The sequence below is a fragment of the Vipera ursinii genome (genome assembly GCF_947247035.1).
Source record: "Vipera ursinii genome assembly, chromosome: 2".
Taxonomy (NCBI): domain Eukaryota; kingdom Metazoa; phylum Chordata; class Lepidosauria; order Squamata; family Viperidae; genus Vipera; species Vipera ursinii.
In genome coordinates, this window is record NC_139513.1 from 253,339,597 (window position 1) to 253,357,742 (window position 18,146).

At 35.7% G+C, this 18,146-nt stretch overlaps 1 protein-coding gene across 1 annotated transcript in view; it reads left to right on the forward strand.

Moving 5' to 3' along the window:
• Positions 1-8,748, forward strand: part of MCTP1 (multiple C2 and transmembrane domain containing 1) — a gene marked incomplete at both ends in the record, with an annotated part of 162,850 nt that extends 154,102 nt beyond the window's left edge. The window contains 4 exons of the mRNA XM_083353508.1: positions 6,025-6,134; positions 7,161-7,270; positions 7,829-7,926; positions 8,677-8,748. Coding sequence (XP_083209634.1) covers positions 6,025-6,134; positions 7,161-7,270; positions 7,829-7,926; positions 8,677-8,748 — 390 coding nt within the window. The remainder of the gene's footprint in view (positions 1-6,024; positions 6,135-7,160; positions 7,271-7,828; positions 7,927-8,676) is intronic.
• Between the last annotated feature and the right edge of the window lie 9,398 nt (positions 8,749-18,146).

Below are 18,146 nucleotides of genomic sequence, written 5' to 3' on the forward strand. Positions count from 1 at the left end.
CTGGAACCAGCTGCCTGTGGAGCTTAGGGCTGCCCCTGACTTTCGTTCATTTCGCCGGGACCTGAAGACCTGGCTCTTTGAGCTTTCCGGCCCAGGCTGAGAGTTTTAATTGGGGTTTTTTATTTCTTCAGGGATTTAATTTAATCTTTTTAATTGTTTTTAATTTTTGTATCATTGTATTAAGTACCCTGTAAACTGCCCTGAGTCCTTCGGGAAAGGGCGGTATATAAATTCAATAAAATTCAAATTCAAATACATCTTTGATAATTTGTCAGGCATTTAGTACCAGTGATGCATCATTTTGTAAAAGTTTTCTTTCAGATTATAGTTCAGTGTAAATTTCAAATCATTTGTCCACATTGCTCAAGCATTATATCCAAACAAATATTCCTCATTGAATCATACAGTATTAAACATACTCATTTTCCAGTTCAGTTTCAAAAATATTTTGCAATTACATGCTCATCATTAGCACACAATACAATTTTAAATTCATTTTTTACAGATTCAAAACGATAATATTTCTTGTCTAAATTAAAGCTTTCTTTCAGTTGTACGTATGTGAGCCAGTGACAGATACGCTCTTTTGATTTCAATTCTGCTTTTGATTTGAGGTTATGTTCGGTTTGATTAAAAGATATTTCACCATAAGTCCACCAGTTTGGTCTCATCATTTCTTTTCTTTAAAAAACACTTCCTGTTGTCTTCATAATTTTATTACATTTTATAAGGTGAAGATATAAAAAAGCAACATAAACTAACAAGAGAAAACATGAGTGAAAAAGAGAATAGGGATAGAAGTGCAAAGCGGTATTAAAAAAGAAAGGAAAACAAATATATATACAAAGAATGACCTCTGACTACTTTTTTCAAGGATATAAAGTACACTTACATTCAACTGTTAGTTTAAGACTATAATGTCCATTTCCCCCACCCGAAAGAAAGGGGAAATTTTTTTCTTTTTTTTTCTTAAATTTTAACAATCATCAAATCAATATGACAGAATTTGACTTTTTTCCACCTTTTGCAAAATGTCCACAAATTACTTCCAATCATAGATGAATTTCTTTGCTGATTTCTTTTAAAAGAGCTGTTACCTCTATTACATAACTTGAAAATTCTGCATTGATTTCTATGAAATTTGACATGTTTTATTTCTTCATAATAGATTGTTTTTTACATTTCATATAGTTCTGATGAAAAGCATACAGTAATAACCCAGATTATAAAGGTGTAAAATTCCAAATTCTATGAAATTTGGAATTTTATTTTCTTCTAATGATCAAAGTTGCCAGCAAAGTTTGTCCCACTCTGAAGGGAAGAAGAGCTAGTCTATTAGTTTATTTATTATTAGAATGCACTTTTATATACCTTAAGTAGATTTTTGTGGTAATTGAATATGTTAAAATTGTTCCTCTATTTTTGACTCAAAGAATACATATGGTTAAAAATAATTTGGGTTTATTAGGAATTTAGAATTGTTATTAATTGTGATACTTTTACAAAGAAAAACCCACTTGTATTACACTTTTATTTGTTTAACATGTGGTTATTTAAATCTGAATCTGTCAGAGTCAACAGAACCTGTTAGTTTCAACTCAGGATCTGACTATTTTTCAGGTTGTTGGGGGAAAAAATGGTGAAATGCTTTCTAAAGCCTTTACAACACATTAAACACAAAACTTTTTTTTAGTACAGGTAGTCCTCACTTAACAAAAATTTGTTATAAGTTCCAGTGGCGCTGAACGAATGATAGTTACAGCCGGCCATCCTTTATTGCAGCACCCCAAAGTCACATGATCCAAATTTGGTTGCTTGGCAGCCCACCTTCATTCATAATCATAGCATGTGCTTCATCTTACCCCAATGCCTATCTCCCCCATCTCTGCCCTTGTAGCCATTCACAGATGACCAAATTGATTCCTGTAACAGCCCATCTTTGTTTTGAGAGGAAATACTAAAAATATTTGAAAATGGAATATTAGGAACGTTGGTTTGCTGAAACTGGCTCATATGTTCTGTGCTAACACAGCACCTTGCTGGGAAAAAGTGCAGCTTTTCACTAGCCTGGAATATTTTCTCTGCAAATCTTTAGAACAGGAAATAAAAAACAGCTAAGGTTTCATGGGGCATGTGGCATTAGTTTAGGAAAAGCTGAACCCTTATCCTTCTGTCTGCCTCTTTTTTCCCATGCTGTTTTGTCTATGCCTGCTTTCGAATATGTCAACAAATTTTCTTTATGCTCCAAAGTGGAGAATGCAATAGGTCTGAGGAGAATAGTGGCCCTTTCCCTTTAGAAAGAAAATGTAGAACAGATGTGAATTCAAGAAGGTACAAGTTGAACTTGTTAAAATATTTGTAAAGAAAAATAGCTTCAGGATCTTCCAAAGTAAATCTCTTGAGCTCTAGAGACAGAAGAAAGGGGAACGTGTTTTGTTATTCTGATAGCATTCTTTCCGTACAAGAACTGATGATGAATCAAGATATGCTTCGATCTAGGAATCTAAATTGATGAATTATAACTATGAACAGAAAGAAGTTATGACTTGAGGCTGGATTACTGTTGTTTTTAGTAATTCTTAAGCAGAGTGATAGTTTCATGGTCATCCTTATTTACTGAACAGAATACTGTTGCAGCAACACAGCTAGTTCAAATAAAATCCTATATATAGCTAGGATTACAACTGTGTATCTAGGCTGTGAAAAATGAGACAATTTGGAGTTGTCCAGATGTTTGCAACTCATATGATTGCTTAAAAAAATCCTAACTTTATTATAAAATCATATGTGGCATGCATGAATGATATTTTTCCCCTTCCGAAATAAACACTGACAAAATCTTAGTTATTTAAATAGGTTGTTGCATGTATGTTAGCCATATTTTAAGATTTATTAAGGAGATTTTTGTTAAACTGTTACTTTCTTAACTTACAACCATTTATTCATCAACTGTTCAAATTACGATGACCCTGAACAAATGGTGTTTACAATCTGTCCTCAGAGCTCCAGCTGTCCCACTGGCATGCACTTATGACTGGTTGCAGTACTCTGTAATCATGTGATTGCTGTTTGTAAGCCTCTCCATTGGCTCCTTCAGAAAGTTACTGGGGATGCTGGCAGAGAAGGTCAAAAATAATTCTTCCTTACCTGCATACCCATTCCCATTCCCAGTCCCTCTGCTAGTCATTTGTGCATCCTCCCCATCTTTTGCCATGTCTCTCTTGGACTTTCCCTCACCCTCCCTAAGGCTTGCTTGCACACCCACGCACTCTTCCTGATCTTTGCTAATCTCCCTTGTGTACCCTCACAGATGCTTTCAAGCCTCACCATGCCTATCTTGCATTCTCATGACACCCTTGTGCCCTCCTTCATGTGTCAGTAGCCACTAACCTACCTGATAGCCTGCTTGGGACTATTCCGGTCCTAATTTCCATTGTAAGTTGAGGATCACCTGTACTTTATTGAGGAAGGCAGCATGACTTGAATCAAAGGATTACTGTAAGATGGAGTTTTATCATAATTGATAAAAAGTATGGTTGCACTTTTTAAAAAATGTTTTTATCCCATCTTTATTATCTATAACTCAAGGCAGCCAACATATCTATTCTATATCCTTCTTCTTTCTATTTTCCCACAACAATAAGCCTGTGAGATGAGTTGAGCTGAGAGAGAGCGACTGGCCCAAAGTCACCCAGCTGATTTTTCATGCCTAAGGTGGTACTAAAACTCACAATCTACTAATCTCTACCTTGTAACCTTAACCACTATACCAAAAATTATATATTTATAACCAAATTGACTATATAATCCATATAAAAACAACGGTGATGAATGTAACTACAGGTGAAACTCGAAAAATTAGAATATCGTGTAAAAGTTCATTTATTTCAGTAATACAACTTAAAAGGGGAAACTAACATATGAGATAGACTCATTACATGCAAAGCAAGATAGTTCAAGCCGTGATTTGTCATAATTGTGATGATTATGGCGTACAGCTCATGAAAACCCCAAATCCACAATCTCAGAAAATTAGAATATTACATGCAATCAATAAAACAAGGAGTGTACATAGAACAATATCGGACCTCTGAAAAGTATAAGCATGCATATGTACTCAGTACTTGGTTTGGGCCCCTTTTGCAGCAATTACTGCCTCAATGCGGCGTGGCATGGAACCTATCAGCTTGTGGCACTGCTGAGGTGTTATGGAAGACCAGGATGCTTCAATAGCGGCCTTCAGCTCTTCTGCATTGTTCGGTCTCATGTCTCTCATCTTTCTCTTGGCAATGCCCCATAGATTCTCTATGGGGTTCAGGTCAGGCGAGTTTTGCTGGCCAATCAAGCACGGTAATCCCACGGTCATTGAACCAGGTTTTGGTGCTTTTGGCAGTGTGGGCAGGTGCCAAGTCCTGCTAGAAAATGAAGTCAGCATCCCCATAAAGCTCGTCTGCAGAAGGAAGCATGAAGTGCTCCAAAATCTCCTGGTAGACAGCTGTGTTGACCCTGGACTTAATAAAGCACAGTGGACCAACACCAGCAGATGACATGGCTCCCCAAATCAACACAGACTGTGGAAACTTCACACTGGACTTGAAGCATCTTGCAGTGTGTGCCTCTCCATTCTTCCTCCAGACTCTGGGTCCTTGGTTTCCAAATGAGATGCAAAAGTTGCTCTCATCAGAAAAGAGGACTTTGGACCACTGAGCAACAGACCAGGTCTGTTTTTCTTTAGCCCAGGTAAGACGCTTCTGACGTTTGTTGTTCAGGAGCGGCTTGACAAGAGGAATACGACATTTGAAGCCCATGTCCAGGATCCGTCTCTGTGTGGTGGCTCTTGATGCACTGACTCCAGCCTCAGTCCACTCCTTGTGAAAGTCCCCAACACTTTTGAATGGCCTTTTCCTGACAATCCTCTCCAGGCTGCGGTCATCCCTGCTGCTTGTGCACCTTTTTCTTCCACACTTTTCCCTTCCACATAACTTTCTATTAATGTGCTTTGGTACAGCACTTTGGGAACATCCAACTTCTTTTGCAATTACCTTTTGAGGCTTTCCCTCCTTATGGAGGGTGTCAATGATGGTTTTCTGCACAACTGTCAGGTCAGCAGTCTTCCCCATGATTGTGATTCCTACTGAACTAGACTGAGAGACCATTTAAAGGCTCAGGAACCCTTTGCAGGTGTTATGGCTTAATTAGCTGATTAGTGTGGGACACTTTGAGCCTAGAATATTGCACCTTTTCACAATATTCTAATTTTCTGAGATTCTGGATTTGGGGTTTTCATGAGCTGTACGCCATAATCATCACAATTATGACAAATCACGGCTTGAACTATCTTGCTTTGCATGTAATGAGTCTATCTCATATATTAGTTTCCCCTTTTAAGTTGCATTACTGAAATAAATGAACGTTTGCACAATATTCTAATTTTTCGAGTTTCACCTGTAGTCCTTTTTTGTAACCGGGTCCTTAAAGCATTTATAACAGATTGTTTCTCAACCAATATTGTTAACAGAACTTAACTGCCATCTAGGTAACTCCTTTACTTAGAACAACCAAGACTGTTTTTAATGAGATATTAAGGAGTAGTCAGGATTATAAAGACATTGGTATAGAACATAATTTCTCATACTCCTTCATTTAAAATGTACTGAATATATTTTGTAAGGCTGCAAACATTTTTAAAATGATTCCGAAGTACTTAGGACCTGATGTAAGGGCACCCATAGCTTCTCTCTATTACTTTTTCAAGTATGCAAGCCTGAAAAATGATGCCACTGCTTTAATAGTCACATTGAAGACACGCTATTGTAATTATTAGATTTGATAGAACAGCATTGCCTGTTTTTCAGGCTTATGTATTCATTTGTACTTGGAGAATACTGTTGTTCAAAGCAGAAAAAAATGAAAGCTTTCTTAATGTGTTCAATTTAAAAATATGCTATTTAAGTGTTTTACTGGGGACAACTGTAATCAATTTACCAATAATTGTTGATTGATCCTCTTTCTCATAATCCTTAGGACAGTGAAAAGAAAGGATTTATGAATAAACTCTATGCCATTCAGGAAGTGTGTATCAGCGGTCAGAACGTCCTTGATGAGGTAGCTTCTCTTGGAGAAAGGACTAAGAAGTAAGTAATGGATCCTTAGCTGTTCTCAGCTTATGTTCATATATGTGTATTCCCATTTCAGTTACAAAATGTTACATATTTTGAACAGAGGACAAAAATGTTACTACAAAAATCACATCATTCTTATTTAGTCATTAAAGGTCTATTAATTTAGTCATTAAAGAACAGAAACAGAAGAAAGCATACCTTAAAGCAGAGGGACGTAATTCCTTCTTTTATTAATAGCCTATCTTGATAACCAAATATGAGAAAAAGCCTAGGATAGATAATCTTAGAGGGAACTGTTTAAACGTCAGCTTTTCCATTTTTTATTCTTTTATTTATTATTAAATTTGTAAGTTACCTGACTCTCAAAGACTCTGAGATTCAAATACAAACATTAAAACAGAATACAATCAGAAACCAAAATAAGGAATAAAGATGACAAAAATTGGACTTGGAACAGAAAAAAAATCTAAGGGATCTTAATTCACTGTCCTAAAGGCCCGGGAGAAGAGCTGGGTCTTCAGGCCCCTTTGAAATACCATACAGTAGGATCCATCCAGATCTAGAGGAGACGCTCATTCCAGAGGGCTGGCACTATTACAGAGAAGGTACTATAGATGATATTATTTAATTAAAAGTACCTGGGTTGCACCAACACTGCCGGATTAATCAACCATACAATACTATGGGAAGGATTTGTGTACTTCCCTTTAAAGCCAAGAGACACAGTATCAGGGAGGAGATTTGGAGAAAATTTTAGAAAAAATTGTATAAAGTTCAGTTTCTACAAAGCGTAAATATGTACTTTCATAGAGTGTAGAGCAATTTTTAGGTCCAAAATTGCTTTTTAGAGTTTGGGTCCAAAGCACCAACACATGGCATATTTTATACTCATGTATATTCAAAAACATATTGGTTCTTTCACTGAAAATTAATCTTGTTCCATTTAAAGATCTTTATTCTACCTGCTGCTGCTTGGTTTTTTTATTTTATTTTTTCTGTGATGCTATTGTATTTCTGATTTGTTAATTTTTCATTCAGTATATTCAACTGGACTATTCCATTCTTAAGCTGGCTGGCCATTGTTGCCCTCTGTGTGTTCACAGTCATCCTGTATTTCATTCCACTGAGATACATTGTCCTTGTCTGGGGTAAGTAAAGTCTTTCCCCCTCCAGAATTCTCTGTAGAACATAGAACAAATAGCTTTAAATTTACAAGATGTATTTTCTCTAATGAATATCTGATAGTGGATGGAGAATGTCCTCTCTAAATTCACAATGATGCTCTGAATGTATCAGATGGACGTTTATACCAATAAAATTGAATAAGATTGCCGTTCCTCTTCTTCCTCATACACATTTTCTTAATATGTACTTTTTATAAATACAAACGTTGAGCCAGTATTTTTTTTAAAAATGGGTATATTGGCACATTGGCATTCATGTTTTTGAATATATTGAGTCTGTATTAGCAGTTATCATTTTGGCATTCAAAAGCCCAATTTGGCACTGCTCATCTATGGCTTTTTGCCAAGTAAAATTATTTTCTTGATAGAGATTATGTCAAAACCAGGAGTTCCTTTTTTCAAGGAAAAAAATATGAAGCACTAATCAAGAACGGATGTACTAATTAAGAATGCCTATGCAATTAATTTTACAATGACATTAAAACACCAGTACTGATCTATGTGAACTGTTGCTTTGTTCAGGCATCAACAAATTTACAAAGAAACTCCGAAGTCCATATGCAATTGATAACAACGAACTACTTGATTTTCTTTCCAGAGTCCCTTCAGATGTGCAAGTGGTCTGTATATATCTTTGATGTTAAACTTGAAGATATATTATTTTGGGGGGGATTAATTTTCTACTTAAATTGTGAAAAAATAGTGAGTAAATATAAGTTCTATTACACAGCTTCAGAGATATAATTTGACGAGAGCAGAAAACATCACTGTAAAAAAACAAATCATTTCACTCAGTCCGCTGAAATATGAAGCAGGCCACGTGAGGATGCTGTGATGGCAACCCTTTAAAAGGTCCTCATTTAATGGAAGCATTTACATTAGCTGAAAACTGCCGCATTATTGCTCAAGAATACTATGCTAAGCATATTTCTACTGACACCTATTTGTTCCTAGATTGTACAGTTATAATTGTAGCTACCTTTGTAATAGAGCTCCGAATTGTCCTAACTTTAAAAATGCTATTTTAAAAAATTTCTGGCTTTTAAAAAAGTTGTTATTGGGCTTCTAAAAAGTTATTCCTTATGAAAGTGGGGTAGGAGAAGGCTTTACTGAAATGTTTACTGTCATGGTCTCTTTTCCAACATACTCATTGTGTTATTGTTATTTTTGTTTTCCTTCTTCCCCTTGAATTAATTCCCCTTAATTTGCCATCGTTTGCATTTTAGGAAAGGTGCCCGTGTTGCATTTCGTCTGGACAATATTGCTTCCTTCCCTAAATATTTCTAGCCCCATTGTGTAGTTGTCTTTTTTAGAAAAAATCTTTGCTTTACTAAGTTGAAATTCATGTCTGAACTCTTATGTTTAAACAGGTGCAATATCAAGCACTGAAACAAGACCCTTCTCACAGTCCAAGTAAGAGGAAGAAAAATAACCTTGGTTAGTCAATTCCATGTGCTGGGCAGATCAGCATCTGAACAAGGCGTCATACCACCTGAGCAGGATTTCTTCTCTTTCTAATTTTTTGTTTATTTTCTTTTGGGTTGTGATTTTTTTTTAAAAAAATTGGTAATCTTAATGAGAAATGTGTAAATATTGTACAGAGAGATTTAGCAGGGAAAATATTCTTTCCGTTATACAGAACTACAGTGAAAGTTTGAAATTTAGCTTATGCTCCTGCTTTGTAGATGAGAAAAGCCATCAATAGCATGAATATAGAATGTTATGTGATAAGCACATACAAAGGGATATGGATGTGCTAAATGTAATTTAATTCATGCTAATTAATGTTAAGAAACCAAATAACTGATCTTTTTGTCCCAAAAAGGATGTTCACTTTAAAGTTCCATGTTATACATATTACTAGAGAAGCAGAGAAAAGCAAATTCATTTATTTTATCCACCACTATCCTTGCCTGCTGCAAATAACCAGACCTTATAAGTTAATCAGGGCTTGCTGGAAGTAAATGAGTTACATGCAACATGCAAATGTCTTAATGGATCTCCAAAGATTTAAATAATTTCTTGATACTTTTATCATTCTACTACAAAGTTTCGAAAAAAATATTCCTATATCTAAAATTACTGCCAGATTTATAACTGATTCCATATCTAACTTTTATAAAAAAATAATAATCTTGATTTGTACTTGTTAGCCTCATGAACAACTTGCATATATTTCATAAACAAAATAAGTTTTAAGCACATTGCTTCAGATGTAAAAAACAAAGTAAAGATTACTTTGTGACCTCAGGGGGAAAAAGTTTCTATGCTTTTCATTTAGAATATTTTTCTTGAAATTTCCCGATTCTATTGCCTATTTATACAATCTGCTAGAAAGAATACTAAACTGCAGAGAAAGCTAACCCTGAACATGTTTTCTTGAGTAGCCAGGTAGTTTTGATATGCATATGTATAAAGGAATTTTCTGGTTGCTTATTATTGATGGGCAATATTTAATTAATGGAAGGAAACACAAACTTTTATTGACATGAATATTGGGAAAGAGAATATAACTCTAGAGCATTACGCTAATTTAAACACTTGTTGCAAAGTATGTGAAAGGTTTTTCCCTGTGATGTCCTCCTTTATTATTACCTTGTGGTCATACATTTCCTGAACAAAATACTTATTTATGCCATTAAATATGATGATAAAAAGTTTGGCTGTTCCATGTGAACTACATAAGAATAAGCATGCATCTCTCTCTCGTCTGTGCGTCCCTTTTTTTTTTTGCATAGGAATGTCAGGGAACGTATCCTGACTGTTATTTTTCAGTTCTGGGCTCTAGCAACAGCTTAACTTTAGATAATTGTTTGCCTGAAAACAATTACAAGTGGTACTGGACTGCCTCCTAAATCTTCCTTCCTGGTTAAGGAAGGACAAAGCTGTCAGTTTCACAATCTCCCATACTGCATTTTAATTCTCAAATTCCCTGTTACCTACATGAAGAAATGTGTGAACAGAGATAACCAAACTAAACAAAATCTTAATTTTCACTTCTGTGCATCCAAGCCTTTTGCCAAGCAACTCAAGCTTCCTTTTCAACCTAGTAAATGTCTTGTGTTCTTCTGCACTTCCTGCTTGAAAACACTCTAGCTCCCTTTTTTTCCACTTGAAGGAAATTCACCCAGTGAATACCATAAAACTTGCTATTTGAAAAGTTCTTAATATTGAAAAAAAGTAATTATGAACTAAGGCGTGACCAAGCCTCATGTCTATGTATCCATATAGGCTACATTAAGACTGTGAACTTAATTGGAATCTTTCAACTCCAAACCACTCACTCACCATCCAGCCACAAAAACCTCAGCCTTTAGTCTTTTTACGAGGAGCAGTTGTCCAGAATACATCTGGGTGATCTCACAATCTCTCTTTTCTCTGAAGAGATTTTGCCAGCTAGGTCTGCTTTCTGGTCAGTGATGTCCGTCATAATGCTGTTTCCACACCTTCAGCTCCATCTAGGTCTTCATTGGAAATCTTCCCACATAAACAGATATTTTTTCCCCAAGGCAATCAATCCCTAACCTGTTCTTTCAAGTCTCCCAAGGAAATACACTTATCACCATTGTAACTGAGTCCATCAGCCTTGCTGCTGGTCACGTTCTTCTCTTTCTTTCTGTCTTTCCCAGTATTATAGCTTTTTTGGAGAGCTGTGTCTTTGCATAATACACAGAGATGATTTTCTGATTTTCTGATGTAAAACTTTAGTTCAAACCTGATTTGGGGATCTGGAAAACATCAATTGTAGAAAAAAAAACTGGGAATAGGTCTGGCCAGCTTAGGGCCAAATCCGAAGTGAACTTCTCAATTCCAAAGCTCTTGTCTCCCATTGATTAGCATGGAAAAATTCACATCCATCCGTGACTTTTAAAAACGTTTAAGGAGAGCACAATGCCATATTAATTAATAGAGAACAGGTGGTCCTTGTTTAACAACTATTTGTTCAGTGACTTTGAACTTACAAGGTGTTGAATGATGGGTAGTTGCAATTGAACCTTGTATATAGGACTGGTGCAGCATCCCCTCAGGCATATTATTGCTGGTTGCAACTTTCTTTGCTGGCTTTCTAAAAGCAGTCAATGGAATAACCAGCAGCTTACAGATGGTGACCATGTGCCATCTTTACTTAATGACCCATATGATTTAGTTAACAATGGCAACTGGAAGTGCCAGAATTTCTCTAGTTAATTGGTATGGTCATGTGACTTTGTGCTTTATGATCACATTGCTTATTGTTGCTAAGTGAGGAGTAGTTGTATCTGATAACATGGAGTCTTCTAAAACTAGAGGTGGGTGGTTGGGATTTGATTTGAAAAGTATTCTTCAAAATTAAAGAATAACTATTTGTTTATTGGTCTTTTTTCCTTGCATAAAGCCTGAACTATTATAGTTGCAAGAGTTTTTATGCCAAGGAGCTTTTACAGTTGTAAGGTGATGAATATGCCTTCCTCAGTTCTTGGGAGAGGGAACTTATCTAGGGAATAAAAATAGGGTCATTGTAGAGGTTGCCTATGTAAGAAACCAGCATCAACTACATGATCAATTTTAATGTAGCTGGAAATAGAAGAAAAGCTTAACAATGGATTATGCAACAAATGGCAAAGGAGTAACTTTGATACATAAATTAGGAACTTATTTCAGAAGAACAGGATGAAGGAATTATTCCAAGCCTGATTGATCCTCTTAGCATGTCCACATCTACTTTTAATTAGCCATTCAGTTTTAATTGTAGGTAAAAGAAGTCCTAACTTCCTTAATGAACATATGTAATAAGACAGTTTTTAGGCTATGTTCTACTGTAGACTTTTCTGAGCAAGTAAAAAAAATAGAAAAGAATTGTAATCTTTCAGCCCTGACAGAAAGTTTAACTTGATTTTGAGGAAGAAAATGTAACACATTGAGTCTGTTCACATAACAGCAGGAGATGATTCACATTTTGCAGAGGGTGGAAAATGTTTGCATGCAATTTAAAATTAATAACATTAGATGAGACAGTTCTCATGGTTATATTTATATATCATTTACATCTATTCAATATAATTTTAGAAGACATGGCATAGCCTGTTCTAGAAAGAGTAAGAACTTTGTTAATAATTGGAACTTGTTGAAAGAAAATCACTAGAAATTTTTCAAATACTTATTTTCTAGATTTTTTTTTTAGATTGGTACCCATGCTGTCAAAAGCATTTTTACAAATTTATCAAGGCAAAAAACCCCATTGAGCTTAATATAATGCTGAGTCTGAATTCTCTTCAAATATGTCCATAGCAGAACTTTCAGAAGTGGACTCAGGACTGGTAATACTCAGTTACTGACTGTAACTATAACTAGAACTCTATCACTAAGTGATGTGTCATAAAGCAAAAAAATATCATGCCAAGTTATGATGGCAGTTCTGATTGCAGTTGTTAAGCAAAGTATTTGGCTATTCCTGCCAGCTTGGTGTCATCTGCAAATTTGATGAGTTCCCCATCTATCTACTCATCCAAATTGTTGATGAAGATGTTGAAGAGCACTGGGCCCAGAACAGAGCCCTGGGGCACCCCACTACACACTTCCTTCCATGTAGATGCAGTTCCATTGAGGACCACACGCTGAGTACGGCCTGTCAGCCAGCTGCAAATCCATCTGGTGGTGATGCTATCTAACCCACATTTTTCTATCTTATCAAGTAGTTGGTTGTGATCTACTTTATCAAATGCCTTACTGAAGTCCAAGTAAATTTTATCTACAGCATTCCTCTGGTCCACTAATTTTGTCACTTGGTCAAAGAATGCAATGAGATTTGTCTGGCATGATCTGTTTTTGACAAACCCATGTTGACATTTAGTGATGACTTTGTTTGCATCAAGGTGTTCGCTGATTTGTTGTTTATCTTTTCCAGAATCTTCCCAGGTATTGAGGTCAGGCTGATAGGTCTGTAGTTTCCTGGATCTATTTTTTCCCCTTTTTTGAAGATGGAAACTACATCAGCTCTTTTCCAGTCTTCTGGTAGTTCCCCAGTGCTCCAGGATCTTTGAAAAATATAGTTCAGTGGTTCTGAGATCACGTCTGCCAGTTCCTTGAGAACTTTGGGGTGTAATCCATCTGGTCCTGGTGATTTGAACTTGTCTAGGCTGGACAGGTGCTCACTTACTATTTTCTTGCCTAACATAACTTGCGTTTCTATTTGTTTTTTTATAGCACTGGTTTTGGTAGGTTGAACTGTTTTTTCCCTTTGTGTAAAGACAGATGCAAAAAACGAGTTAAATAGTATTTATAAAAAGTTAATAAATATTGGACTTTGGATCTGTTTTCAGCAGAGTTGACAACTGTGGTGAAATTGGAAGCCAGCAAACAGATTAAAGTGTCAAATTTCCTCTCTGGATAAAAGGGAGGAGCTGAGATTGCCCATAAAAATTCCATACAGTCTGCCAGTGGAAAGACTGTAAAACAGTGGTCTCCAGCAGGATTTAGAGCTCTGAGAGCTGAGGGAAAGTCAGTTTTGCCCAAGCTGCAGTTCAGAACCTTCAAACAGTACTGGATTTCCCCACTTCCTTTCTTAATTACTTTGGGAACTTGCTTGTTAACTGCTTTTTGAATATCAAAAACCTTCAGAATGACAAGTTTCATTCTACTGGGCAATTCTTCAATATTCAGTGAAAGAAGTTTCATGTAAGTTTAAGAACTTTAAAAATATTTGAAATAAACAGCAAAAGGGAGAATATAATGTTGATTTTGAAAAGTTATACATGGACTAAGGGGCCCTAGAGATTGTAAATAAGATTTTGAAATTATAAGAATCATTCCTATGGGTTGTTTAAAATCCTGTTAAAATGCATGGAGATTTCTCTAAGAAATCATGCTGTTGAAAAATATTGGGGGATATGAAAAAACATGAGAATATTTTGAAGGCTGGACACTAGAAGAAACCAGAAATTAATTATAATTAAAAGAGAAAAGACCCACCAATACAAAATAAAGTATTTTAATTTTGGCAAAATTTAAGAATATTTGGGAACAAATTTCTATAGTCTGCTATCATTGTATTAGATAATCATATCCACAGTTATAACTGTTTATTGTTTTTAAAACATACTTATTTTTCTATTGCATTTTTATTTATTTTTAAGAACATGTATTTTTCTGATAATGTATATATTTTTTAACTTTTCAAAATCAACATTATAATCTCCCTTTTGCTGTTTATTTCAGAATATTTTTTGAAGTTCTGATAGTCATATTACCATGATTTGGTTTGGTTTGGCTTCTTTTTCTTTTTTGATAATTTAAAAAAGATTGTCTGCTACTATAAAATGGGTTTAAAAGAGGAGATAGAAGAGGATGCAACTGAGATCAGATTGTTTTGGATTTCAATTTAAAAATGACATGTTACAAGAGGAAAAAGATTATACACTGAATTTACTAATAAAACTGACATGTTTTAATAACTAATAGGACACAATAATAAGTTACTTGGACAACTTTCATCTCTTAAACTTATAAAAGAGATGTGTTATATTTATAAATCACTTCTGAGAAAGGGCAAAATGAAATAAACTGTTGGGACAGTTTAAAGAGGATAAACATCAAGATTTTTAAAAGCAAAAAGGAATATTAAGTTGGCCTATTTGATTAAGGTAAATAAATTTGATTAAGGTTTTCTAGTAGTTCTTAATACATAGGTCTTTCTCAGCAAAGTCTGACAGAGCTTTAAAGATTTGTTTATAGGTAAAATATGGGAATAAAGGATTTTTAATTTCATTTTTAGAGAAACTGTTTAGAATATGATTAATTCAACTATTGAGAAAATAGCATGTTTGTAACTAGTGGAAAGTTTATTTGAGTAGTATTAGCAAACCATCATAAGCCTTTTTTGAACTGGGATTCACCTTCTATTGATTTGCTATGCATTTAAATTCTATGTGACTGTAAATTATATAATCTCTGATTCTTCTCTAACATTCCTGATTACAGTATTAATACACAATGTTCATTTATATTTTAGCAACTAGTCTGTAAAGGCCAGTTTGGAGTAGTGTTTAAGGCTCCAGGTTACAAACCAGGAGACCATGAATTCTAGTCCTGCTTAGGCATGAAGTCAGCTGGGTGATTTTGGTCCAATCACTTTCTCAGTCTTAGGAAGAGGGCAGGGGGCAAACCACTCCTGAAAAATAGTGCATGGACTTGGCAGGCAGGCACCAAGTATCAACACTCACTCAAAGGTATTCATCTCCATTTTTTAAAAACCCACTATTTTTGTACTGTTTTACTGACTTGTAGACTGTTAGTTTCTTATTGTGGAAGAAGCTGTCTAGGTAACGTAAGAACACAATTAGCTGAATAACTATACTTCATTTTTATTTAGTTAATAAATTTATATCCCACCTTTCTGTTTATTCCAACACTCAAGGGGCTTACATTTTTGTACCGTAAAATGTATAAAATGAAACAAAATTATTTAAAAGCTTGGCAAAGTGTTTGTGTCTGTTTGTTCCCCATCTTCATGAATGTTGGGAGAGTGGAAGCTAAATGCACTTTCTTAAATAGAAAAAGCACTGAAATAGATCAAGATAACTACTGCTAAATCTAACTAGCTCAGAAAGGTTACAGTTGGTACACTAATATAACTGTGTAATTACAAAAATATGCCATCTACAAATGCAATGACAAGGCAAAATTACTTCCAAATGGCAAATCTGCTCTTTCTGCAGGAATTAACCACATCCAAATCAAGTTTCATCTTAGTCCAATCCCATTCTTTACCAACAGCATTTTCACCTTTATTTTAGCTTGTCCTCCTTCATCTGGCGTTATTGAGATTAGTGGTATTCAAGGGTACTGAGGTTTGGATGGATGGATGAAAAATAGATGATAGATAGATGACAGATTATAGCAACATGAGTCCATTATGCCCAGCATCATTTTAGGGTACATCCCAACAGGAAAGATAAATGGCAAAACAAAACCATTCCTCCAATGCTTAACTCTGCCAGAGGGACCAGATAAAGGGCTGATGGTATTAAAAACATCCAAGTGTAATCTCCCAGCATGACCTAATAGGTCTCAGATAAAACCCCAATTTATGATTGCAGAAAATCTGTTTCACCCAGATGGAACTGGAGCTGGAAAACACCATTTTAAAAATCACCTTATCCAAGAACAGAATATTTAACTGACCTATAATTGAAATAATGTTCTGGATCAAGGAAAAGCTTTTTCAGTAAAGGTCTTATGTAGGACATAACACTCTTCACAGGAAGATATTGATCATCACCCAACTTCACCTGACTGATTTAATCAGTCAGAAAGGGCAAGGATTGAGCAAAGTCCTTGTATCTGTCTTCATCTTTCTGAGTTCCAAGATGAAGAATATTCATATGACCCTGCCAAACGGTTGCCAAGGTTACCTTCCTGTGACCTACCCTAATACTGGAATCCAAATTGAGGGGAATGCAATAGATTTTGCAAATAACAATGAAACAGCTCATTCTTCTGGCTTCCCTCACCCCACATCACAATGGAGGATTTCTGCCTAGCACAGAAAAGTATCACTGCCCCATTTTTGTGCAGGTGCAATGGAAAGAGCTCATGGATCAGGCAGGGCTCTAATGATAGGACAGATTTATCTACTTATTTATAAAATAAATGTTGAGGCCCACATGACTCCACAATGTCACTGTGGTTTAGAAATTTTAAAAGGCAAGAAACATGCTCCATAATACATCTAATCTAAAAGGGCCTGACAACCTCCAAAGACTGGAGAAGAGCCAAGTTTCTAAGGCTCAATGAAAGATAGGAGGCGTTTCAAAATTATGGGGGGAAATTATTCTAGACAGCAGGGGCTCCAGCAGAGAAGGCATTAGATGACATTCCATTAGATGACATTGTTTAATTGGACTTGGAGCATGCCATATGTGACCATACAGGGCAGATAGAAACCAAAGGAGACAAGTGACCCTTCAGATAATCAAGGCCTAGGCCATATAAGGCTTTATAGGTAACAAACCAGTACTTTGAATTGCACCTAGAAACGTATTGATCATCGTTGAAATGATCAAAGAGGCATTTCATGAGCATTAACAAAACCTGATCATGACAGCTTACACCACTGCTTCCATGTAGATCTTAACCAGGATGGGGTAAATCCTGAAACAAGCCCCCTTTCTGAGATTATTCTTTGACCTCTGATATGCTCCCTCTCCCTCTCTAGTCTGCACAGTTGGTCCAGAAAAATATACTGATCAATGATACAGAAGGTCCTTGAGAGAGAGCAGAGGACCATCGAATACCAGCATTATCAACCAGCACAAAAAATTTCATCTCAGCTTTATGCCCTTGCTTTGAAATAAAACTGGGAAAAAAGTTGAATAAATTCAGGCATAAAAACTGCCTGGAGATGGGTTTTTTGTTTTTTTTTAAAAAGTACACACCAACTTCATTGCAAAATCTGAATCCCATTAAGTTTTGAGGAGGATTTTCATGGGTAGGCAACTTTGTCTGATAAATTAATCTTGACAGGAAGGTGAGATTCCTTTGTACCTTGAGACCTGTGTAGAGGCTAGAAGGAACAAGAAGAATGTGTTAAGACCCAGCAAGACTGTTTTCTTTGAAGGGTGAAGCAGGAGGAGTTTTGTTACTAGAAAAAAGTATGTGAGAACAATCTTTCTGTGGGGATCATAACACTGAAAGTTCTTCTTTGTCCCTTTCAAGAAAGGGAAGAGAGGTAGACTTATTGGGAAAAATATCCATGCTCTGGTATTTCGTAGCAGCAGAGATGGAATCTTACTTTCCTGTACCATCCTTTTTCAAAGGAAAAACACTTCTTTCATTCAATATACTTGACTCATTTGAACATTTG